This window comes from Lepisosteus platostomus, chromosome 11 (assembly GCF_059453375.1).
Source record: "Lepisosteus platostomus isolate fLepPlt1 chromosome 11, fLepPlt1.hap1, whole genome shotgun sequence".
NCBI lineage: Eukaryota > Metazoa > Chordata > Actinopteri > Semionotiformes > Lepisosteidae > Lepisosteus > Lepisosteus platostomus.
Window position 1 is genome coordinate 21,029,103 of NC_142621.1, and position 27,078 is coordinate 21,056,180.

Consider the following 27,078-nt stretch of genomic DNA (forward strand, 5'->3'; position numbering starts at 1 on the left):
CCATTAATAACCGACCTCTTTATAATCCCTGAAGCTTCTTTAACACTTCTTAAAAAGCATAATGTTGTTGATTTATTGTTGTTGTATTTAATTTAAAGCAATAGAGGTGTGAATAAATGTTATCCTAGTGTTTTTCAGCTATTCAATTAAAAGAAGAATGTAAGATTGTTCTATGTGCAGTGCTTTTATAATTAGTTTAATGTTTTTAGATTTATTTTGAGCAAGTAACATATTGTAATCTATAAATCATTCTGTCATGTGTTTTTCTTGCTATGCTTTAACTAGGGCAATGACTTTTGTTAGGCAAATGTCTTTATCATTGCAGCTGCCATTTTATTCCAAGACAGCAGTTTGGAGAGTCTGCCCATCTAAATATTAGGAAATTAAAGGAAATAGTGTAGCGTCGGTAAAATGCACTGCTATCTTACACTCCCTGACTACACGGAACAGACTGTGCTGCAGTCAAAAAACCTATTTGCTTTTCCATTAAAGTCTGATTAACCTTATCGGTGCCTGTGCCCCCAAACTTCAGGTCTCAATAAACAGTGAAGTTACCCCCACTTCTCCCACTCCCCTATTTCAACTCTGTAGAAAAACAACTGGTGGAAGGCAACAGTTTAAGTGTTTTTCGGGAGAGAAAAATGTGATATGTGAACTTCCTAGAAAATTATAGAGCTTGTGTGTTTTGTCTTAAAAATACAAAAAACAAAGCATGTTAAATTTTATATGCATGTAACATAGCATTATATATAACATGAATGGTAAATGTTTTTTAAATTGTTTAAGATGCAGTTTCTAAAGTTTTACACCTTTGCACATGTGAAACTAAATATTTTAATGATTCATACAATGCAATCGGGAAACATTTCTTCCAGTTCTGTTGGATTTCTAATGCCTGCATGTAAGACGTGGGAGTGGGTTACACTGCAGGAATGCTACAGATGATCCTAAACTCTAGTGCGAGAAAAAAGAATAACCCGGCTGACTCAGACTGTGCTGCAGTTGCCTGTGTTTTTTCTGCTTTTTTTGTTATGTAACCAGCATGTCACAAAAATCTTATATAACTGAAAAGTGGCTTATGGAATAAGACAAGTTAATTTACTCCTGGAAGCAGAAAGACGGCTAAAATGAGCTACTTCTGTTTCAAAAGAACAACTGCAACCCCAGCAGTGTGCATGTTAACACTAAGCAATCTGCACAAGCCCTGTTTCTATGACTACCAGGTCCAGTTTGGTCATGCCTTTTCTGAACAGGCTTTATAACTATGGCCTGAAACACTCTGAGCCTATCACAGGAGGAAACACCAATAACCATTGCAGCTAGAACTACTTATAGCAATAGTGAGTGTACTCGAAACAATTATCACAATATTCTATGAGGTTTTGTTCCCTGTTCTTGCTGCTAAAAAACAGCATTGACCTCAGGTAGAGACATGAGACGCGATTCTCCTCTCCTGTAAGTCATCAGGTGACCTGCAGTGACGTGAGAGAGAGACTAAGTCATCAGGTGACCTGCAGTGACGTGAGAGAGAGACGCGATTCTCCTCTCCTGTAAGTCATCAGGTGACCTGCAGTGACGTGAGGGAGAGACGCGATTCTCCTCTCCTGTAAGTCACTAGGTGACCTGCAGTGACATGAGGGAAAGATGCGATTCTCCTCTCCTGTAAGTCATCAGGTGACCTGCAGTGCTGTGAGGGAGACATGCGATTCTCCTCTCCCGTAAGTCACTGGACATCTTGCAGTGTCCAGAGATGAAGAGCAGGATGGGAGGGCAGGCTGGAGGAGCTTGCACTCCCATCCTCACTCTCTCTGTACTATAGGAGTTGGTGAAGAGAGCTGTGGCATCACAAAAACACCAATAATTCCAGGCTGAGTGGAAATAAAGGGTAAAATCTAAAAACACATCGTAAAAAGGGCAAAAAGCATAAATAAATGACCACACAATGCCCCACCTGGACTACAGGTGGCCGAACCTCTATAGTCGTGGTGTTCTGTCTATATTAGGCAGAAAGACTTTTCAACTTTTTTTCAGCACACAACATTTCAATGTGGCCCTGATAAGACAGAGCATTTGTGATGCAGATATAGACAATTATAGTGCTGGGAAATAGTCTAAATGTTTTAGTATTTTTTTCCACAAAGCTAGCATTATCAGATATGATTCAAATAACATTTAACATTTTTCACAAAGCTAATATATTAAAATATTCAATTTTTATCACAAATTCCAATTAACTGGTGAATGAACTGTTGTTAGATAGAAGACTGACAAGGACTAGCAGTTAGTGTGCTCTGAATACAACAAAACTAGAACCAAATTACTGTTTGTCACAGTGGCATGTGTGGCAATAACACATTTGTGTTACGATTGCTAGAAGTAAAAAATTAGTTACTCAGCCTATCTTGTTTCTAAACTCATCTGAGGACTTGAAAGACTTTCATTTTTCATTTGCGTAATTGGGCTGCAACATTAGTCTGACCTCAAAGCTCCAGTGGTGGCCGAACGTGGCTGTCTTCTGCTTTTTAAGGCACGAAGTTTGTCTCCCTGAGTAAGAGAAATTCCATCGTCCCCAAATTCATTCTGCAAAGAGAAAGGTGTTATATTTCCATAAGTTATTACATACAGTACTGTATATACAGTACAAGTGAATGCTTTATTCAGTCCCCCAGTCAGTGAAGACTGCAATACCTTCCAATAGATTTTGTCTCACTATGCTAGAGACCAAGTGTCAGACACAGCTAACCATTTCTTCTATTTTTCTGAACACCTACTACAGGTAATGTCTTTAATGATTTTGTCGTTTAAAGCAATCAAATATAGTGAAGAACAAACTGTTAGGGAACTGTTAGAGATCACAATATGGTATGTTTTGAAGTACATTTCAAAACTGCTCAAAACCCAAGATAAATATTTACCATTTCAGGAGATAAGACTTTAAATAAATGTTACTTAGCTTAGGAAACGTGAAATGGGACATGGAAATTGTACAGAGATATGGCAATATTTTAAAGAGATTCTGTTTGAAGCACAGAGCAGATTTATAATAAGAATGAGAAAATCAAAGGCTAGAAATTAGTGGCTGAAATGACTTAACCAGATCAATAATGGAAAATATAAGAAGAAATAAAGCACTTTATAAAATGATTACAAAACGGCAACATCCATTTAGAGATGGAGTACAATACATTGCAAGAAAAGGTACAAAATTAAGTCAGGAGAGAGAAACATTACAAAATTACATCAGCAGAGTAACAGTTGATAAAGTTGGGTATACATAATAGGAAACTTTAAGAGAAGGAACAGGAAATTGTTAATTAATTTAACTCAGGTGTTCACCATGGGAGAAACAGGCAACATGCCTTCCATATTAAATAATTTAGCATAAAAGAGACCTTACAAGTACTAGAAACACTTAAAATAAATGTCTGATCCTTTATCTGATCTGCCTACCCAGACCTCAGCTTCATACTCCTGCTCCCTTCCCCTTCCTTTCTCACACCTCAAGAAATGTTGTTTATTCTTTTGCCTTTTGGGAGAACTTAATTAGACTAACAGACAGCAGAGATTGAGAGTTTTACAGATAACCAAGTGAGATATCCTGTTGTCCATACCAGTAAGGCTCTAAAGCAGTGGTTCTCAAACTTTTTATCAACTGGGCCACAACCGTGGCTAAAAGCAAGACTTGTGGGCCACATATATTAATCACTACTAGGCTTACCTTATTTGCGTGCATAATAGCTATTAACCATGTGTATGTACAGTATATATAGAGAGGTTGGAAAAGTTATGGTGTAGTACACAAGGTTTCTTGAGAAACAGGACGTTTCAGAAGGAAGTCATTCGCTATCTGTGCAACTGCAGAAGCACTTTGCTTGCACAGCTGATGAAGGACTTCCATCCAAAACGTCCCATTTCTCAGGAAACCTTGTGTACCACACCATAGCTTTTCCAACCTCTACATTTACTACTGAAGTACACTGCAGTTACTCCCTGGATTTTCTTATATATATATATATTCTATGATATATACAGTTGTGAGAAAATGTTTGTGAACCCTTAGGAATTATATGGATTTCTGCATGGATGGCTCCTAAAATAATAAATAATAAAATAAATAAAGACAATCTTATTTAACAAACAACACACACAACATTTTACACTGCCATATCTTTATTGAACATACGGTTTAAACAATCAAGGTCATTTATGGAAAAAGGATGTGCTCCCTTATATTTAGTAACTAGTGGAAACTCCTTTATTGGCAATAACCTCAACCAAATGCTTTCTGTAGCTGCTGATCAGACCTGCGCAGCAGTTAGGAGGTATTTTGGCCCATTCCTCTATACAAAACTGTTTCACTTCATGTATATTTTTGGGATGTCTTGCTTGAACAGCCTGCTTCAGATCACACCTCAGCATTTCAATGGGATTGTAGTCAGGACTCTGACTTGTTCTAAAATATGGAATTTCTTCTGTTTGAGCCACTCTGTTGTTGATTTACCCCTGTGTTTTGGACCATTGTCATGTTGCATTACCCAACTTGTTTTGAGTTTTAGATCACAGATGCCCTGACATTCTGCTGTAGAATTTCCTGATACAACTTGGAATTCATTGGTCCCTCAATGATTGCAAGCTGTCCAGGCCCTGAGGCAGCAAAGCAGCCCCACACCATTATACTCCCTCCACCATGCTTTACAGTTGGGATGAGGTTTTGGTGTTGGTATGCAGTGTTTTGTTTTCTCCAAACATAATGCTGTGTACATTTACCAAAAAGTTAAACTTTGGTCTCATCTGTCCACAAAACATTGTTCCAGTAGTGCTGTGGAGCATCCAGGTGGTCTTCAGAAAACTTAAGACGGGCAGCAGTTTGTTTTTTAAAGCAGTGGTTTCCGCCGTGGTAACCTCCCATGAACACCATTCTTGTTCAGTGTTTTTCTTATGGCAGACTCATGAACACAGACGTTATCAAGTGCAAGAGATGCCTGCTGATCCTTAGCTGTCACCCTAGGATTCTTTGTCACTTGTTTAAGGATTGTACGGTGGGCCCTTACACTGATCTTTGTAGGACGCCCACTCCTAGGGAGAGTAGCAACGATGCTGAATTTCTTCCATTTGTAATCTATCTGCTTTACTGTGGACTGATGGAGGCCCAAGTATTTAGAAATCCTTCTGTAACCCTTTCCAATCTTATGAGCTTCAACAACTCTTCTTCTGAAGTCATCTGAAATCTCTTTTGATCAGGCCATATTGCACTTCAACATAATTCTGTTGTGAAGAGCAGGTAACCAAAACTGTATGATTTTTTATTCTGCAGGGAAGGTCAAACCCCTTAGTCAGTTTTCTGTGCATTCCATAATGCCTCGAATGTCACCAGAAGCAAGAGAGAGGGCCACTGGCATGCTGCAGGCAGGCATGTCATGTGCCAGCATTGCCAGACACTATGAAGTAAGCCGCTCCACTGTGTCCCGACTGCAGAGAAGGTTTTAGCAGATTGGGAGGACAGATGACCATCCAAGATCCAGTTGCCCTCAAGTGACCACACCAGAGCAGAACCGACACATCAGACTGGTCAATCTGAGAGATCGTTTCAGAATTGGCACCTGTACTGCTGCTGAAACTGCTGGCAGACACAATGCCCGCATCAGTGACAATACAGTGAGGCTGCATGCTGCTGGCCTTAGAGCAAGGCGACCTGTCAGAGGCCCTCTGCTCACACCTCCTAGATGTCACACCCAACTGACTTGGACCAGACTGATGATGCGAGGGACTTGTCAGCAGTGGTATCAGGTCCTCTACACGGATGAGTCACTCTTCAGCCTGTTCCACACAGACGGAAAGGCCAGTGTGTGGAGGAGGAGGTGTTTGCTTCTTTTTTCCATCAGTTTATACTGTATATATTCTTAACATTCATAACTCTGACAGTATGGTAGTCACATTAATGGGACACTTGATGCTGTCTGGAGGAGACCAACGAGGAGCACAACGAAGTTGAGATTCCAGGTGAAGGTCTCTCAAACGTGCACGGAAGCATGACTTGATTGCGGAGAAGTATTAGCTGTAAACTTTTTATCCTGCGAATTATCTCGCTTTTGTTGCTCAAGTGCTCAAAGAGACTTTGGATTAAGAAAACAGTTCTTTACTAGTTCACCATCACTGAATGGTTTGCCATGTTTAGCGAGTAGCTATGAAATTTTGAATGTGGCTAGCGTCAACACCTGGGGCGTTTTTAAAGTCGCTTACATGACTTTCTGTTCAGCAATAGCATTTTTTTTGGATTACTTATCTTGAGAGACCTGTCACTCGAATTAAGTGGATACTGCTTGTCAAAATTCTTGTGAGTAGTATCAAATTGTTTTTTTACACTGGACATTTTGCAAGCGCCAATAATTTTACTGTAAAGCAAACAGAAAGGCTCCCCATCTCTATCAATCACGGCAAAAAAAACCCTCCATTCTTCCAATTCTTTCCTGCCCTAATCGCTGATGCTCCGACTCTTTTTTCTGTTTGCACGTTTCATTTTCTATATTTGTTTTGTTTACATTTTCTTCCTCTGGTCGTTTTTCACCCCTTACAACAAACTTAATCCATTTAATACACAATCCATTTTTTTTTCTTTTTTTACGCAAACTAGCAGGCTACTAGGCTAGGCAACCCTGCTGTGAGTGGGCTAGTCTTTGCGTTCAGACGTATGACGTGCGACGGTGAAGGCAATATGAAAGTGTGTTCTAGTGACGTGCATTATAACCTACGTGCAGCACATTAATTAAACTAAAAATTAATGAAAATGAATCTGATCACCTGCAAATCTATTCAGAAATGGTTTTACGTGACTACAACACACTCCTAGTGGGGTTGCCTATTTTTTTTTAATCGAAAGAATCGACTGCAAACAAATGTAATTTATTAAAAAGAGGTCGGACGTTGCGGGCCGCAGGTTGAGAACCATTGCTCTAAAGTCAGACTATGGCCAGCAGCCATATAATCCAGCAACTAACAACTTGCAACCCACTGGAGCTAAGCAGGTGTGAGCCTGGTCAGTACCTGGATAGGAAACCTCCTGGGAAAAACTAAGGTTGCTGCTGGAAGAGGTATTAGAGGGGCCAGCAGGGGGCACTCACCCTGCGGTCTATGTGGGTCCTAATGCCCCAGTATAGTGACGAGGACGCTATACTGTAAAAAGGGATAGTCCCTAGAAAACCAAGGTTCTGACCCTGGTGTCTTGGCCATTTTCCCATTGGCCTTTACCAATTAATACCCATAATCTCTATGAATTGGTTTCATCAGTCTGTTTTTCTTCCCACTGACAGTTCATGTGTGGTGAGTGTACTGGTGCACTATGGCTGCCGTCACGTCATCCAGGCGGATGCTACACATCAGTGTGGTGGAGGGGACTGTCCAGAAAAGCGCTATATACAGTATGTGTAAGGAATTATTATTAAGCACAAGGAGCAGTAGTTTTTCCGTTTGTTTTCACCATAGTGACCAGACACTAAAAAATAAAGCTTTCATGTTATAGCTACATACTGTATTGGTGATAACCATTTTTGCAACAAAAGACATGGAGATAAAAAAAGCCTCAGAGACTCTCACCGGATGACTGACTTTGGTCTTGAGTATGCCCTCTAGTCAAAGCATTAGATTAATTTTGCAAATGACTCATACTTCCCGAATACAACTGCAAGAACAATAAACATTCAGTAAAAATGTGCCAGGTAAGGAATAAGGCAGACTCATACAGTACTATCGGAATTGTAAACCACATAGTTTACCTCTATTGCTCGGTTTGTAAGAAAGAACAATCCTACAGGCTTTTCCTAGAAACACACATAATGAGCATAAGTTATTTAACTTTTAACCATGTGTTCATTATATTCATTATTTACTTGAATTGCCTTTAGGCAATTTAATCTTTAGAGAATTATTTTTCTAAAAATTATTCATTTGTTTTTCATTTAAATAGTGTCAGTTACAAGATCTTATTAAAGGTGAAAAAGGTCTGACATGATTTGTCTTGATTTCAGCCTTTACATCAACAAAAGGTGAAACATCATGATGGTGTGTAGACTTTTGATATCCACTTAAGTATAATATTTAAAATTATGATTTAAACCTCATTCTGACTCTTCAAGTGGCTAAACAGCAGACTTGAAGGCTCACAAGGGTGGTTTGAAGGGAAAAATCTGACTAGGGCAACAACGTGGAAACTGACATTACCATAGGCACCTGTCACCATGAACACAACAGGTCTGTGTGTGCAACTGAAACAGTTTCTTTAGAGATTTTTTAAAGTTCAGATTCCTCTCATATTCAAAATCATAAGTCCACAGATTGAGGATTATATTAGAAGAGATACGAGCAGTCCACTGTAACCTATCCAAGTACATCATGATACTGTGTTTTCCAATTTACATGATTCTAGAAATAGTTTCTTTTATAGTTTACAGCTCGACAATGTGCAAGATTCCTTTATGCTGACCGAATATCACATTGCAACTTGGTTTGTACAGAACGTTTATGTCGAGTTCCATCACACTCATAAACCTCCTGAAGACCCTTTAAAGCTGATTTGTCTTGATGTTTATGTATCTGCTGGTCTCACAAAACGAACTCAGCTCCTGGGGCTCCTTGCTCTAAGGTTAGGGAGACCCAGATAAATGTGATGGTGCACTCCTGTGTATGACTGAAACGCTAAATGGTAAATGCTTTCTAATGTGACCAAATTAAATTTGGTATTGATTACAGCTCTCATTCTCACTTTTTCCAATACTTCAACCCACTGTTCATGTCACTTATTTGCAAGCAAATACACTGCAATATTTAATTAGTAGCAAATTACCTTTTGCCTAATTTACACTTCAAGTTTTACACTTCCTGGACTCCAACAGGCCCAGGAGGACTATGTTAAAACAGATATGTGAAGAGCAGGGGGCATAGTCACATAACCATCAAGAAAAGTTGACATAAGTGCTTCACTATCCAACTGGTAAATCCAGTGAATTCCTAATTGTCATTCTGAATATACAGTAGCCTTTCTAGGAAACAGGGCTTTTTACGTAATGATACTTGTATTCAATATATTATTTTAAAATCAGCTAAATCTGAAGCCCTCTGTATGGTGCTGGAGCTCTCTTTGGAGCCGAGTTTTTAAGTCCACTTTTAGGGAAGGAGAGTCTGCTGCCAGCTTTGAATTCACACCTGCTCATGGTGTCTAGCTTGAAAACTCATGGGTTTTCAGATCCGAGGTTGGTTGTACAATGCAGAAGGTCTAATCAAGCTTTCTTTTCCTCAGGACAGCAATTTATTTTTGGTTGCTACCAGAATCAACAGGTTTTGAGAGTGAGCCCACGTACACTATTGTACTGTACATTCTAATGAAAAAAAGATGAGTAAAATACACAGGATAAATAAGTTAAAACCTACAGCTAATAGATCCCGGTGCTTTATTTATAAGAAGTTGCTCTTCTGTAGACCAACAAGACCACTGAGGGGCTACGCTGAATGTATCTGAGCTGACTGTCAGTAGTGCGGATCACTGCAGTCAACCTGGCCTAGGAAGGCTAGTTCTGAGGATCACTGGTTTCACACTAGTCTTTACACAGGCAGGAGGTTTGGATGCTTCTATCAGAGCTTTCTATGTTAAATATCCTGGGAACCAGACCATACAGGTATTCCCAGAAACATTTAATCTCAAAGAGTGTATAAAATCACAGTTACAGAGAACACAGTTTTATTATTGAATTTTATCATTGAATGGAATTTGACGCAGGTTGACTTGAAAGTAATGCTACATCATTTAGATAGCATCATCATGTAAATAATTTAATTCCAATAACAAGGCTATGTTTTATGCCTTTTTAGATCTAAGATGTGGATCTTTATGAGAAGTGATTAAATAAAAAGTACTTACTAGGACAGGAAAGATTGAGATCTCTATTCTAAGGCAAAAGGGGCAGCTGGTGACAGCAGGATAACCATACAGTGTATATAAACTACAAGAAATGTCATTAAGCCATGACAAAAGTGCTGAAGACCCTTAGAAATCTTTAATTAAGGTTGCAATGTGTATCAGCACTTTTTATAGTTATGATTCGTAGAAACAAGGCACAGAGACTGAGTAAAACAACTAGACTGAAGGTGCTATAGAGCACACCATCAGTCGGCTGGCACCAAGCCGCTGATTTCAAGGAAAAGCGGAACAAAACTTAGAAACACAACTTCTTCCATGCATTTCAACACAGAGCAGACTGGCCAAGAAAGCCCCAGTTCGTCAGGAGGATAATCTGAGCCAAAAACTGTCCAGCAATACCTTTACCCCAACCCTTCCTTTTCCTGTTGTTCTAAACATCCAGTCACCCTCACATCTGAATGTCTGAACTCCACAATGCACTTTTACAACCACATGGAAACTGTTGTCTTGGAGACTTCTGGTTAGAATGCGGACGGGAAAGGCAGCATAATACGGATCGCCCGGCAACTTTGTAATAAAGCCCTGAAAAAGTGTTTTTTTTCTACATTACGTTTGAAAAAATAATAACTATGGTTGAAGGGACTGTCAAGAGAAGCAGGAGAAAACTAACGACTGTGGAAAATGTCGAAATTGCAACTTCGGACCATAGTCGAAGTAGCTCAACGGACTCTGAACAAGATGGCGCAGATGCCAGTCTTCAGAAAATATTATACGAACTTAGAGACTTCAGACGGGATAATAAAGAGCAGCTTATGGATATTAAACAGGAGCTGAGCAAGGTTAATAAGAGACTGGATAAAGCAGAGGGACAGATCGAAGAAGTGGAAACAAGGGTCTTAACAACAGAAACTGCGATAAAGAAACTCTTGCAACGACAAATTACTTTAGAAACTAAATCAACAGACCAGGAAGGAAGATCGCGCAGAGAAAACATTCGGATTTACGGAATCCCCAAAGAATCGGAGGGTCGCTGCATGGTCACCTTCCTTGAAAATCTGCTAAGGGGGGAACTTGATTTACCGAAGGACGTGAAATTGGGAATTGAAAGGGCGCATAGAGCGTTAGCGCCGAGACCTAAAGGCCCTGACACCAAACTGCTCTCCATTGTCGCCAAGTTTTTAAGCTACAAGATGAAAGAGGAAGTGTTGCATAAAGCTTGGCAAAAGAAAGAACTCTTCCACAATAACAAACGATTTTATGTGGATCATGATTACCCCCCGACAGTACTAAAAAAACGTATGGAATATTCTGAAGTAAAAAAAGGTGCTGAAATCGCAGAAAATAAAATTTCAGACTCCATTTCCAGCAAGGTTGCGGGTGTTTTACGAAGACGACACCTTCCTATACCATTCGGCAGCAGAAGCCACAAAGGACATGGAAGAGTGGGGTCTTAAAGTACAAGTTATACAGCCAGCGCCTACACTGGAAGAAGAAATCGAGCGACTGTTTACTTGGCAGAAGGCTGGAAGACGGGATGGTCCTGGGAAAGACCAATCCTCGAAACAGCAATATCAGGAGAAATTACAGAGTTTCAGGAGAAGACCCCCCTCGCAAGATTGAAGAAATTTGATACAGTGAGTTGTTAAAAGTTGGTCGTGATTTAATAGTTAAGGTTTTTTTTTAAATAAGTTTCCTGCGATGTTTTAAGAGAATTTGTAAATGTTGGGACAGATACTTGGTGATTACAACCAGGGTGACTTTTTATTTTTCTGGTTACACTCCTTTTTTATTCCTCTTTATAATATAAGTTTGGATTTGCCACCGCGCCGCCTGCTTAAGGGCCCTCCTCCAGAGGAGAAGGAGGGTGTCCCTAACGGACTTTCCCCTTTTTTTTTTGTTTAAGAAAAAAAGGAGAGCGGCCCACATAGGGTTCGTTTGAAAAGAACCCCACAGTTGGATGAAAGTACTGTGAAAGAGACGGAGATGGATACAGTTTTGTTTAAGATTGTTTGGTTAATGTTTTTGTTTATTGTGTTTTTTGATTGTGGTGCATTATTAGAAAAAAATGATAGGAAGAGGATGTTTAACAATATGAAACATATGTTGTATGGGAGAGATTTTGAAAGTTTTACCATTTACATAAAATATGTCCAAGCAAGACCTTAAAATAGTTACATTTAATGTTAATGGAGTACTTAACCCTATTAAGAGAAGTAAGATTTTGTCTAAAATATAGAAAGAAGGGGCTCATATTGCTTTTTTACAAGAAACACATTTGAGTGTATTGGAACATGAGAAATTAAGGAGAATGGGTTTCTCAAAAATCTATTTCTCCTCATATAAATCTGGCCATAGGAGAGGAGTGGCTATACTGATATCTCAAAAGGGTAAATTTGAGTTGCTTACAGAAGTTAAAGATAAGGAGGGGAGATATGTATTAGTATTGGGAAAAATTGAAGGGGAATTACTAACATTACTTAATGTATATGCTCCACCTGGTAGTGATTTTAATTTTTATAAAAAAATGGTCAATTTGATGGTTAATGCACAAGGGATACTGATTTGTGGAGGAGATTGGAATGTGCGTCTTAACCCCAGGCTTGATTCTACAAATATATCTTCTCAGAGAGATAAGTCACTGTATAAAAAGATTAATGTACTGATGGGGGAAATGGGAATAATAGATCTTTGGAGAGATTTCTATCCAAGTGGGCGGGATTACACTCACTATTCCTTCCCTCATTTGGTATATTCAAGGATTGATTATTTTTTTATACACGAGAGATAGACATAGGATCCAAGGTTGTGATATTGGTAGAATTGATTTTTCAGACCATGCTCCTATGTAATTGTCCATACGATTAAGTAATAATCAGGGAAATACAACATGGAGGATGAACTCAAGTCTGTTGAATGATCCACAATGTAAAGAACAGATAAAACAAGAAATAAAACTATTTTTGGAGGAGAATGATAATGGGGAAGTGAGACCAGAGATGATATGGGATACATTAAAGGCAGTTATAAGGGGGAAAATTATTGCTCTGAGCAGTCATAAGAAGAACGTAAAGCAACTACAATTATCTAATCTGAATATAAAGTTAAAAGAATTGGAGAAAAAACATCAAGAAAAACAGGATTCAAAAATTATGCAAGAAATAAAAAAGCTTAGAAACAAAATAGATGTCTTATATACACAGGAAATTGAAAATGTATATATATTTACTAGACAAAAATATTATGAAACAGGGTCAAAATAACTAAAGCTGTTGGCAAGAAAATTAAAAAAACAACAGACCGATAATATAATATATAAAATAAGGGTCCAGAACTGTAATGGTGCATTATATAAATGGGAAGAAATTCAAAACACTTTTACAAATTTTTACAGAAAATTATATAGACAACCCCATTCAGAAAGTGAAGAAAAGATGGATACTTTTCTGGAATCTCTCAGTTTACGAACTCTTACGGAAGATCAAAATAATATATTAAAAACGACTATAACACTAGAAGAACTGAATTCAGTGATTACGAGCCTCAGAGCTAATAAATCACCTGGAACTGATGGTTTTAATTCAGAATGGTATAAACCCTTCCGAGCTGAATTGATACCAAATCTTCTTTCTGCTTGTAATTCGGCATTAATTGATGGGAAAATGCCCCCATCATGGAGAGAGGCTATCATCTCAGTTATCCCTAAGGAGGGGAAAGATAGATTAGATTGTGGATCGTTCAGACCAATCTCAGTCCTTAATGTGGATTATAAAATTTACACAGCAATACTGGCTAAAAGAATTGAAAAGATTCTCCCTCATTTGATACACTATGATCAAACAGGGTTTATTCAAAATAGACAAACCCATGATAACATTCGACACACATTGCATATCATGAACCATATTCAGCAACATAATTTAGAAGCTTCTTTGATGAGCCTAGATGCTGAGAAAGCTTTTGACTCTGTTAGTTGGAAATACCTCTATAGGGTTTTAGGTAGGTTTGGGTTTTGTGAAAATATTATTAAAGGTATTCAAACTTTATATGATAGACCAACAGCATGAATATAATAAATGGTTATTTATCTGATAGAATAACTTTAGAACGAGGGACTAGACAAGGCTGCCCTTTATTTTGCCCAATGGAGCAAAAGCTTCCATTGCTTTTTGCTCTATATATAGAGCCACTAGCCCAGTGGATATGACAAAATAACAAAATAAAAGGTATTTCTATACAAGGTAATGAGCAAAAGATAGCACTGTACGCAGATTACGTTTTATTATATCTGGAGGATCCCACTAGTTCATTTCTAGAAGTAATGAAACTCTTAGATAGCTTTGGTTTGCTGGCAGGCTATAAGTTAAATGTTAAAAAAACACAAATTCTAACTTTTAATTACAACCCTCCTGATTTATTAAAAGGCAAATACCACCTTAAGTGGGACCAAACTTCAATGAGATATTTAGGAGTCTATTTACCAAAAGATATTTCGGTATTAGCAACAATTAATTATGGACCCCATATAACTAAAATTAAAGCAGATATATCGAAATGGAGCCTAATCCCCTATGAGTTTCAGTTCTAGAATTGAATCTGTAAAAATGAATCTACTGCCTCAGTTACTCTTTCTATTTCAAGTTCTCCCTGTAGAAGTCTCTGCAAAACAATTTTCAGAATGGGATAAGATGATTTCTAGGTTTATTTGACAGGGGAGAAAACCTAGAATTAGATTCAAAACATTGCAACTTTCAAAAGATAAAGGGGGTATGGCTTTTTCCAAATTTAAAAGATTATTATTATGCATCTCAGGTTAAACCTCTCATTAATTCCTGTAATCCAGAACATCAAGCCAGATGGAAAGATATTGAATTGTCCCTTGTAAATAGCCCCCCAATTCAGGCACTATTAGGTAATAGAAATTTAGACAAAATTACTGAAAAAAATATTCAATCCATGGATAAAGTTTCAATTAAGGACATGGGATATGATCACAAAAGAGTATAATTTAGGTGAGGCAATATAGATACTAAAATGGTGTGCCTATGATACGGAGTTTAAACCAAATAAATTGGATAATAGATTTAAATTTTGGATTACAAAAGGAATAACTGCATTTTGTAATATAATGGATAAGAATCAGCTACAAAGTTTTCAGTATTTGAAGGAGAAACATAATTTGGAGAATTCAGATTTTTATAGATATCTTCAAATGCGCCATTATTTTAATAAGGAGATTATAAGGGGAGATTTAGATATTGTTAATGATGGAGTAGTGAAAATAGTTATAGAAGCCTACAAATCAGAATTAGGTAAAGGTATTATATCTAGATTATATAAAAGTTTTATGGAAAAGAAATCATATTCTACAGAGTATATAAAAGATAAATGGGTGAAAGAAAGTGAAGTTAGAATTTCGAATGAAGAGTGGCTTAAAATTTGTGAATTTCAATGGAGATGTACTAACTCGCATTTATGGAGAGAGTTTTGCTGGAAAAACATTGTTCGATTTTTCATTACTCTGGGTCAGAAGGCGCACCATACTGAGGAAAACTCTAAGTGTTGGAGACAGTGCGGAAACCAAGGTGATCATTGGCATATATTGTATTCTGGAACTGCCCTAAAATAAGGCTTTTCTGGAAGGAATTACATGAGGGGAACGGATGAATATTTGTTTGGAGTCCTTATATCAGCAGGGAAGAAAGCTATAACAAGAAAGTGGCTTCTCACAGATCTTCCAACAATTAATGATTGGATTGATTTAATAAAAGAAATATATAAAATGGAAAAAACATTTTCACTAAAATTACAAATGAAAAAAATTGTCAAATATTGGTCTAGATGGGTTCAGTACATTAAACCTTTAAGGTCAGATTTTGTTGAGATACAGAATAACTGAAATTTAATAAGATACATTTATATAGTCTACTCCCTTTTCATATTCATAAATGTATACATCTTCCTTCTTTTGAATGTATATAGTCTTGTTGAAAAGTTATATAATTGTAAAAAATTAGGGGAACAAACAGGAATTTGTGCCTGCAATGTAAGGCCGAATAATGGATGTTCATATGTAAAATGGTTTTGTTTTGTTCTCTAAAAATATTTTTTTTTAAAAAAGGAAACTGTTGTCTTTAGCTACCAAGAGACACAAAAGGCACGTGTAGTGTAGCCGTGAAGAGAGTTCAGAGAAGAGCAACCAGTTTTGTATCCACCCTGAAACGTCTATCAAATTCATTGAAGATAAACATTTGGAAGGAAATGTTATCTTTTAACTGAAAGATTAAAAGATTGTTTTTTTTAGGTCTGACGGCTCTTTGAAGATCTCAGTGAAAATTTTAAGATCCTGAAAGTGAGAAACGTAATACAAATGATTGTTGTTTGGCAAAATCACCAAGGATACCAGAACTTGAGAATGGGAACAGGAAGTGAATAGAGGACAGAAATCAAAGGGGTAAACCCCTTCGACCATCTTGTAACGGACCGATATTGTGGGGGCTAGGTCATCAGGGTGGATTCACCCAATGATTTCCAAAAAAAACTGAAACCTGTATGAAACTAGGCACAGCCCTGCAAGCTGCATACCTCCGGCACATGGTCCCCCCCATGCGATTTGTAAATGCTGCTGCTGATGGACAGGTCATCCATGCTGGAGATGATGTGGGACACTCCCATGTCACTCATATGTCTCTGCTTGTGTTTGGTCCGGTGGATGTCACCCTGCACCCATAGGCTGGCCTGTTTCCTGGTAGGGATGAAGGAGAGGGCAGGTTGATCAGGATCATGATTTTACATCTGCTGAAAAAGCATGAGCCCAAATTTATATTAACAGACAGGATTCATGGCTTCACAAGCTGCAGATACAGAGAGAGACTATAATTTGCATTTCAGCCTGAAAGCAGATATATGGCAGTCATAACTGTTGAGAGATAAAGGATAAGAGCTGACAGAAAAGTGTAACACCTGACTGAGTAATCTCTAGCATATTTGAGAAAGTCAGTGATATAGGACATTAGATAAATCTCTGATGGAGCCACAATTTCCTTTGAGGACTAACTAGGGAAGAAAACAACTTTACGAAACAGGCTGAACTAGGTCATCTACAGATTTGCTCACATAAGTATTGGCACTTTAACTTAACTTACAAGTACATCTCAACTACAAGATGCTAGATTGAGGGGGTTAAAAACTTCTGCAAGGCAATGTGTACATACTTTAAAGACATTAAGTAGAATCATATTAAACATTAATGTAAAAGTACAACAGTGTATCTGTCTCAAACCTCCAACTTCTGCAACTTAAATTACTGATCCAATCAAGCTGCTGTTGAAAATTGTACTGAAGAACCACTGCTATAAAAAACAATGTCACTGCGAAAGGGTCTGTGTAAAGGCACTCCTCAGTGAGGGATTCACGGAGTCTCCAGCACAGAATCCAGGCCTATGTACCCTAAGTAGCCTCAATAAATGCAAAAAAGAATTATGCAAACAAATGCATTACTAGCAGAACAAATCTGTTATTTTTCAAAGCTGAAAGACTCCACGTTTTGTCTCAGATGTTATTTTTCTGATAAGAGAAAGACACAGCTGGCCAGGATCCAAAGCTTTCCAGAGCAGCTTGCTCTTCACTTCCCTTAGCCCTTCAGGGATGACTTACAACTCACTGCACAATGCCAGGGTCTCATCTCTGCTTGTACGGGCAGAAGCAAAGAAAATCATTGTGACCTTTAAAAGACACTGACTTAGCCATGGCCGGGTACACACCTGGTGAAAAACAAAGCACTTGTTTTGTTGCTGTTGTCCATATTGAAAGTGTAATTATGAGGCATGCAGCTGTCCCCAGGCTAAAGGTTTTCTAAGTATTAGTGGCTTAAACAGATTTCAGTGATCAGCAGACATATCAACAAGGTATTCACAGGTTTACCCGCAGGTTACATTTCTCAATGAGAAAAGTGGACCGTTTTTTTTCTGTGAAGCAGGCAATGATATCTTTACTGTCCTACCATTAAGAGCTGCTGTTGTGGCACTTCAAATTCTAATATGAAACTAGATGTTTTTTAACAAAGTCTAAATGGAGACTGAAAATAGATGCTTGTTTTCCCACAATGACAACAAAAACATGAGCAAGGAAAGTTCAAGTGGAACTCTACAGTGTGGATTCAAAAAGCAGAGTGTCGCAAGGTGTCACTAGTCATGATTCCACAGCAACGTCTGTCTGTCTGCTGTCCCTTTAACACATACACTGTGCTCTGGCAGTTTCACTACAGGCAGAGAACTGAGTTCAGGTTATCTATGAAAGTCCACTGCCACTGGAAAGACATAGCAGCTTGTTAGTTTGAACGGCATCAGTCAATTTAAAAATAACACGTGAGGCAGATGTGGCTCACTCAGTCAAGGCCCTGCTAGAAGAGAGGACAGAGCTGCTCAGATCCAGGAAAACACAAGTGGGCAACATGCAACTCACTGCCATGTGGGTAGGTTGGGCAGGTGGAGCAAGTTTAGTTGATGCAGGACAGCTGCTGTTGAAAGGTGCTGTGAGGCTGCATTTGTACTTTCAGAAACTTCAATGACACAAATCATAGGCCACATGTGAGAAGTCTTAGTCTCTCTCAGGCTGGTTTGGGACCTTCATGAGTATATGGATTCAACTATGACAATTTAGATGGGGATTAAAAAGTGGGATAACAAGACAACCTAAATTTCTATGTACATATATATAATTTGCTTTATACTTATTAACAAGATAAACACGCAGAAGGTTTTCAAAATATAAGGTGAAATGTTTTTGCACTATAGGTTGTGAGTAACTAGTGAGTCTAAGAGTTTTCCAGACCAGGGTGACAGCCTTTGTCAAGTCTCAACTCCAAACCTACCTTCATGCCAGCAGCCATATCACCCTGCAACTCACAACTGGCAACCTACTAAAACTAAGCAGATGTGAGCCTGCTCAGTACCTGGATAGGAGACCTCCTGGGAAAATCTAAGATTGCTGCTGGAAAATGTTAAAAGGGCCAATAGTGGACACTCACCCCATGGTCTGTGTGGGTCCTAATGCATGCTAAATGTGACGGGGATACTATACTATAAAAAGGTGTCGTCCTTTGGATGAGACATAAAACCGAGGTCCTGACTCTCTGTGGTCATTAAAAATCCAAGGGCGTTTGTCAAAAAAAGTGGGGGTGTTACCCCCGGCATCCATTGGCCTTTGTCTATCATGGCCTCCTTATAATCCCCATCTATGAATTGGCTTCCTCACTCTGCTCTCCTCCCCACTGATAGCTCATGTGTGGTGAACATACTGGCACACTATGGCTGCTGTCGCATCATCCAGGTGGATGCTGCACATTGGTGGTGGTGGAGGGGATCCCCATTACCTGTAAAGCGCTTTGAGTGGAGTGTCCAGAATAGCACTATATAAGTGTAAGCAATTATTATTATTCAGTGTACAGAACCAAAGCGTGAACACTCACTCTTCTAGGAAGTGCTGCTGGGGCCCGATGATGGAGCCGGGCCGGCAGATCCTGATCCAGGCAATGGCTTCAGAGGCAGTGAACCTGTAGTGCTTCATCAGGTAACAGCCAATCAAGGTCCCAGTCCTGCCCAGGCCAGCTGCTCACGACAGCAATCAATCAATCAATTAATCAATCAGGTCAGTTTGCCCTGATATTCTCTCTTGGATTCCAGTCAGCCTGAGATTCAGAAAGAGCATAATTCCATCTATGGTAATGCTCTTTCGGACTCCCTATAGCTTGAACCTCCCTGTGTCTGCCTGGCTCTTAACCCAGATGGATAATTTGACTGTGGAGCCTGGATATAGTCTTTTGGCATAGTCCAAGCTTCGGTGGCACCCTGGCTGGGGGTCGTACCGCATCTGTCTGTGTGCGCGACTGCTTGGCGTACTCTGGCTGGTGACCAGGCTTCCTGCCCGTCTTGGTCTGCTCTGGAACTCGGTGGGCTGGGTAGTCATGTGTGCGGGTGGGTGTGGTGCCGCCGCTAGCTGGGACGCCTGACTTTCCTGCGCACATCAATTGGGTTCTTTCTCATTCCTCGACTGTGCTCGACTGTGAGGAGTTCCGCCTCAGTAACACATTATAATATTTATACATCGAATTATTAAACCTCTGTGTAAAACAACTGAATTACACTGTAATTATGAGATATGAATCTCAGCTCTGACAATTTGCCACACTACAAAGAACTGTCTATAGGAAGAATTCTAAATTCCTAACTTAAAATTTGCTATTAAAAAACATCTAATAAGGGTTGAACACATGTACATACCCACTTGATTTGATTTAATACATACAACACTGCCCCCTAGTGAAAAGTGACCCCATTTATAGTCATTTCTAAATTTTAAGGCTCTCATATAAATATTATACATATATTTGTTTTTATTCTTATATCCTTACATCATTGTATTAAATATATTATACATTCTTTATTCATATTTACATAAGAAAGTTTTTACTTTACATTACTTTATTATGTTAAGTATAAGTAATCTCTGTTCAATGGCTGGGATATTATACCAGTTCTTACAGTCATTTGTTGTCAGGTACTACTATAACTCTATTCTCATCTTACAGGGTCAAAGTGGGTTAAACCAAAAGGGAGAGATGTGATGAATATCTTCAATTTAAGTTTGAACCCAAGCTGCACAGTGGCAGGTCATCTTTCACATTAAATTGTATAGTACTGATTCAACAAAGTCAATTCAGGATTTTGGCATTAATGCTTCTGCTTCTGTGATGTCACCTTCAATACATGTCTAAATTTACACAGCTCAATTTAGAATTGGCTCACATACCGCAATGCTACAGCAACTCACTCTACTGTCGGAATAGAAATCTCAGGACTTCAAAGACTACCTTAAAATGTTTAAAGGCTTAAACCCTTTGCTCGGCTGAAACCAGAGAATGTATCAGCAGCTCTATGTCCTCAATAATGTGCAAACAGGCTTTGGAGGACATTTGCTAAATCTTCTTTTCTACCTTTACAGTGCACAGCGATGGCGCCCTCTGTGCTCTCGCAGATGTGCAGGAACCGGCGCACAATGGCATCGCCGGGTGTGCTCCCGTCCACAAAAAACAGGTCATAGTGGTCGAAGCCAGCGTCCGTGAAGCGCTTGGCATCATAGATCTTCTTGTTGAGGCGAATGATGGTGCTGACATTGTGCTTGCGGAAGTAGGGGAAGTAGGCTTCTGGGGCGTGAAGAGGGTATCCTGCAGAGGGAGGCAGAAAAACAGGTCTTGTTTTTACTTAACCAGAAAAGTATAAGTGTACTACTGTATATCAGGCGCACTGTTGCTTAGTTCCCAACAACAACCATCCTGGTTCGTAAATGGAGACATTTCGCCATCTGCTGTCAAAGGACAAGCACAGCATTTGATAACTGGAATCACAAAATTACACTTTGAAAGTTAAAAGTAGAATATAATATGACACAAAATATGACAGACCAGGGGATTAAATCACGGTGTAAAAATACACCTAGGAACAACCCTTTAAGGTAATTTAGGATCACTTACAGGACGTCTTTAAAAGCTTTTGGCTCCAAACCAAAAGCCCCTCAACTTTCCTTAAAAATAACACAATTTAGCTAAAACTTATCAAGATAAAAAGATACTGTGAATTATTTTGCTTTCACTTTCACAGCCTTCAGCAGTTAATTTTTATCTGCAGGTTCTCAAACATTATTGACTGTTCCTCCCGGTGATGCTGTCTTCAGTATTAATCAACTGCTTCAGCTCAAAGACTTCAATCAAGGGGGTATTACAAAAAGCTCACAACAGTAATACCCTTATTATCAATTTACTTTGAGAAGTCTTAAAGAGAACACCTTGCTGATGGAAAAAAACAACACTGGACACTATATGAAACAGCTGACCAATAATTAACTGAAATACCTAAAACTGGGCAGAAACTGATATACCTAAAACTATGATCTATCTAAGATTTTCCTTCTTGTGTATGAAATACAAACGAGACTGTCCCAGCAGGTCTTTTGCAGTCCTAAAACACTGGGTGTAGCTGAAAACATCTGAACCTGTCACAGTGGTGTAATGCAAAGACCTCAAAGGGAAACAGGAACACAAATCCTGTCTTACCATTCTCAATTTTACTTTTAGGATGCGGTCCACTGAAAGCCAAGAACTTTCCTGGAACAATCCAGTTAAAATCTCCATTTTCTACTCGCTGCAGAGAGAGAAAGGAAATATTTTAAATTCATGTACAAAAAGTTACAGTACATACAGGAGCAGGAAATTTGACTCATTTGACTGGTATTATCTTGAAGATCCAAGAATTCAGTGTAACTGTCTTTCAAAGGATCCTGCAACTAGTACACCTTCAGGATGACATTTTTTTTCAGCATACATTTTTCCAGCTCAAAATAAATCCTGCTATTAGAGAATAAGTTAAATGAATAGAACAGAATTTCTTTGGCACACCTAGGATTCTCTAGAGCAGTGGTTCTCAACCTCTGGCCCGAAACGAAAGTGTGGCCCGCAAAGTCCGACCCTTTTTTAATAAATTAGATGTGTTTGCAGTCAATTCCTTCGATAAAATATTAACAAAAAATAAAAAATAGGTAAAACTTGCAGCCCCACTAAGAGTGTTTTCTAGTCACGTAAAACCATTTCTGAATAGATTCGCTGGTGATCAGATGAAATTTCATTAATCTTTAATTTAATTAATGTGCTGCACGTAGGATATAACGCGCGTCACTAGAACACACTTTCATATTGCCTTCACCGTTGCACGTCATACGTCTGAATACAAAGACTAGCCCACTCACAGCAGGGCTGCCAAGCCTAGTAGCCTGCTAGTTCGTATAAAAAAAAAGAAAGAAAAATGGATTGTGGTAGGTTTGCTGTAAGGGGTGAAAAAAGACATGGGCCAGAGGAAGAAAATGTAAGTGAAACAAATACAGATACTGAAACATGTGCAAACAGAAAAAAGAGTCAGAGCATCAGTGATGAGGGCAGGAAAGTACTGGAAGAATGGAGGAGCAAATTTGCCATGACTGATAGAGATGGGCAGCCTTTCTGCTTGCTTTGTAGTAAAATTGGCGTTTGCAAAATGTCCAGTGTAAAAAGACATTTTGATACTACTCACAAGAATTTTACAAGCAATACCCACCTGATTCAAGTGACGGGTCTCTTAAGATAAGTAATCTCGAAAAAATGGTGTAGTACACAAGGTTTCTTGAGAAACAGGACGTTTCGGATGGAAGTCCTTTATCGGCTGTGCAACTTCAGAAGCACTTATACATATATACATACACACACATGGTTAATAGCTATTATAAAATTCTATATTACTATTATAATATTATATATATATATTATAAAATAATATTATAGTAGCTTTTACGCATATTATATAATAGTAGCTATTATAATACATTAATCATTCATTCATACGGCCCGCAAGATTTGCTTTTAGCCATGGTTTTTATTATTATTTTTATTATTGGGTTTTAGCCCAGTTGATAAATAGGTTGAGAACCACTGCTCTAGAGTAATGTGCTTTTAATCTTCTTCAATGATTTTGGACTTTTTAAAATATTAAAATTGACAATGACTACTTGCATTTCTGAAGGAAAAAACACTACATACTGCTGAATACATACTTCAGGTTGAGTTTTTTAAACTGGTAACAACAAATATCTTTCCACAGTGGAGACAACCTGAAGCATACAGGACAACCACAAAAACCATTTAGTTTTTAATCATTCACTAAAAGTGAAAAGAGTTAGCATAACGGATGAGCAGTGCATGAAAGATGAGTAGGAAATTGTGCATACACACAACAGAACAGGAACCCTAAACTTCATGACAAGCCTAAGACACAAAGGACTTGTGTGAGAAAAGCACAGGAAAATGTCAGTTGGGCTGCAATTTAGCCTGGGTAACTTAATCCTTTTTAAATAAAGTCAAGAGGAAGAACTCAAACACAGCTTTTGCCTTTATACCCAGGCTGATGATCAAGACACTTTAAAATAGTGACACTGGTGATCCTTTTGGATTAGTCTGGTAATTCAGACTACTATTAATTGCTAGTCAAATGAAAAAAGGTCACATTTTGTCTGGCATTCTATCAACAAACCATTTTCACAGGACATTATGTTTGATTATTAGGTTCCAAATCTGTAGTAAATTACTATCTAACAGCTGTGGTGACTACATTGTTTAACAATAGACACATATTCTGCCATATACTGGGTCCAAATGCTCATAATAAACCTGCTCTCAGTCCAAAAATTCAAGCAAAACAAAATGGAAGCAGTTTACAGTGTTGGAGGTTATGTGGAGAACAAGTAGCAACTCATTCACACATATTCTGGTCATGCCAAAAACACAACAATATTGGAAATTCATACATTCATATCATTTGAATTCTCTGTTATGTATCTCTGTAATTTTACTTTTCATTACATGGAACTAAAGGACAGATATATACTAGGAATTCTATCACAAGAAAATGGTTTACTAAAGAACTCCCAACACCGGAACAGTGGATCAGTGTTATGAAGGAGATTCATAGAACGGAAAAGATCATCTTTTCTCTTAGGTTACAAGCAGAAAGGTTTGACAAATACTGGCAAGCCTGGATTGGGTTTGTGGCCCCATTGAGGCCTGATTTTTTTACTGTGAAAGAGGATGAAACAGTATTTTGTTGTGTTTTTGCTAAATATTTTTCTAGAACCTCGCACCCATGCTGGCTTAATGTAACTAGTTAATTATATAAAAAATGATCAAAAATGAAAGATAAAAGCTATTAATTAATTTACTTCATACTGTATTTGTAAATCCTTTCATCTTTAAATAAAAAGTTTAAAAAAGAAACACAAAAATATGAAGAACACTGTAAATCAGGCTTGTGTAGAAGATTTAGCGTAGCCAATACAGAGGAAATGTTATCAACAAATGCCAACAAATACACAGCCCAGAACTGGAAAAACAGCATTTAAGATAAGAGTTGGATTTCTGATTTGAAACGTATTTGAAAAAATCTGGGGGAAATTTGTTATTTTCATGTCAACCGTTCCTTCTGTGATCAATTCAAGTAATTGATTGCTACTATATATTGAACATGTTTTATCACAGATAAAAGGGCTACAACCTGGATGCTAAAATATATATTGTATACCTTGTAACATACTTACTTAATCTTGTAATTATTTCATTTTATTGTTTTTTTCTTTCTTTCAGAAGAAGGAACTTTACTAAATGTCTGATTATTAATTATTTTGGACTGAGAATGGGAGGGATGAGTGCTGTATGTTTAGAGGTACAATAACTTATCATCTTATTGTTATATGCATGCAAGATCTTGTACCTTAATAAAAACAAAACACACATTGTTCAAAAAATAAAAAAATGGCTTGATAAGGTCCTCTGATTAATTAGCTACTAACTACCTAACTGAAGAAATAAGCTGCATGTTCTTATTAAGGGGTGTATTTGATACCATCCTCCTTATTCCTGAAACTTCATCCCCTTATGACTTTGTAAGATGAAAGCAAAAATAGCAAATAGCAAATAAAATAATATTCTGTTATTAATAAGGCAATGATATAATTAATCTCAATAATGTTTTCCCTGAAAAACACAGGACCCAGTCTTTGGATTGTACCAGAGTTTTATAGTGACAGGCAGAAAGTCTGCCAAAGGGCAGCAATATCAGAGACATGTCTTGGAATATGACAGGACATGAGGATGGTATCCTCAACAGCAGCCATGTCACCCTGCAACTCACAACTGGCAACCCACTGAAGCTAAGCAGGTGTGAGCCTGGTCAGTACCTGGATGGGAGACCTCCTGGGAAAAACTAAGGTTGCTGCTGGAAGAGGTGTTAGTGGGGCCAGCAGGGGGCGCTCACCCTGTGGTCCACGTGGGTCCTAATGCCCCAGTATAGTGATGGGGACACTATACTGTAAACAGGTGCCGTCCTTCGGATGAGATGTAAAACCGTGGTCCTGACTCTCTGTGGTCATTAAAAATCCCAGGGCGTTTCTCGAAAAGAGTAGGGGTGTAACCCCGGCGTCCTGGCCAAATTTCCCATTGGCCTTAACCAATCATGGCCTCCTAATAATCCCCATCTATGAATTGGCTTCATTACTTTCTGCTCTCCTCCCCACTAATAGCTGATGTGTGGTGAGCGTTCTGGCGCACTATGGCTGCCGTCGCATCATCCAGGTGGATGCTGCACATTGGTGGTGGTGGAGGGGAGACCCCATTACCTGTAAAGCGCTTTGAGTGGAGTGTCCAGAAAAGCGCTATATAAGTGTAAGCAATTATTATTATTATTATTATCCTGCCTCCTGACAGACCATCAGAAAAATTGCTCAGACACAACAGAAAATACCAGTCCTTCTTTGGCTGGGTAGTCATTGTTCAAACAATTAAAAAAAATAAAAAAATTGTCATAAATTGTCTTAGGCCTAACACTTCTGAGCCTTTCATCAGTTTTACTTAGCATTTTTCCCAGTAATTGTAGCATTATTTTAATCACTCCTGCTCTCAGAGAATAGAAGAACAAACTCACTTCGTAGTGTTCGTACTCATCCACGTCGAAAGACTCAAAGTCAAAGAAGCCATGTTGCAGGGCCTGAAAGACAGGTTAAGTACAACACAGGTTAAGTTAAGTACAAGCTATTCTAAGGTCACTCAAGGTAACACCTCAAGATGTAACAAGAAGGCTTATAATTAAAAACAAGTAAAGCCAGTGTTACAAGCACAAGGACAAAATCTGGTGCATAGCTTAGACACTTATTCATACAATAGAAATGAAATGTACAAGACCTGTAAAAGCAAAAATAAAATACATTCCACAAAAGTCTTGTTGTGGAATGTATTGCTGTCTGACGTGAAGCTCTGCTCAGTTACATGATCTTTCATGAACTTACAAGCACTTTTCATTTCAAAACACCGTTGTGGTTAAGTACTTTCACAACATTTTCTTGTTGATATGAAGACCATACCAGGAAAACAGTAAAAGGTCTATTAACACAAAGTAAATTTAAATATATGTAAAGAGTTAAACGTCTGAACATAAATCCCAACAGCAGATCCTAAATTGTCAGCCTAAAATAATGAACAAATATCACAGATTTTAACAGGCAAAATTATTTTGTTGCACGTTTTTTATGTTAGCAATCATGAAAGC

At 38.3% G+C, this 27,078-nt stretch overlaps 1 protein-coding gene across 8 annotated transcripts in view; it reads right to left on the reverse strand.

Moving 5' to 3' along the window:
* cdc14ab (cell division cycle 14Ab) overlaps positions 1–27,078 on the reverse strand; it is an 82,844-nt gene that overhangs the window by 12,460 nt on the left and 43,306 nt on the right. For all 8 annotated transcript variants that reach the window (XM_088598860.1, XM_088598867.1, XM_088598861.1 and 5 more), the window contains 6 exons: positions 26,458–26,520; positions 22,014–22,101; positions 20,898–21,128; positions 19,374–19,512; positions 16,490–16,649; positions 2,480–2,580 (listed from right to left, as the gene is read on the reverse strand). In XM_088598860.1, coding sequence (XP_088454986.1) covers positions 2,480–2,580; positions 16,490–16,649; positions 19,374–19,512; positions 20,898–21,128; positions 22,014–22,101; positions 26,458–26,520 — 782 coding nt within the window. The remainder of the gene's footprint in view (positions 1–2,479; positions 2,581–16,489; positions 16,650–19,373; positions 19,513–20,897; positions 21,129–22,013; positions 22,102–26,457; positions 26,521–27,078) is intronic.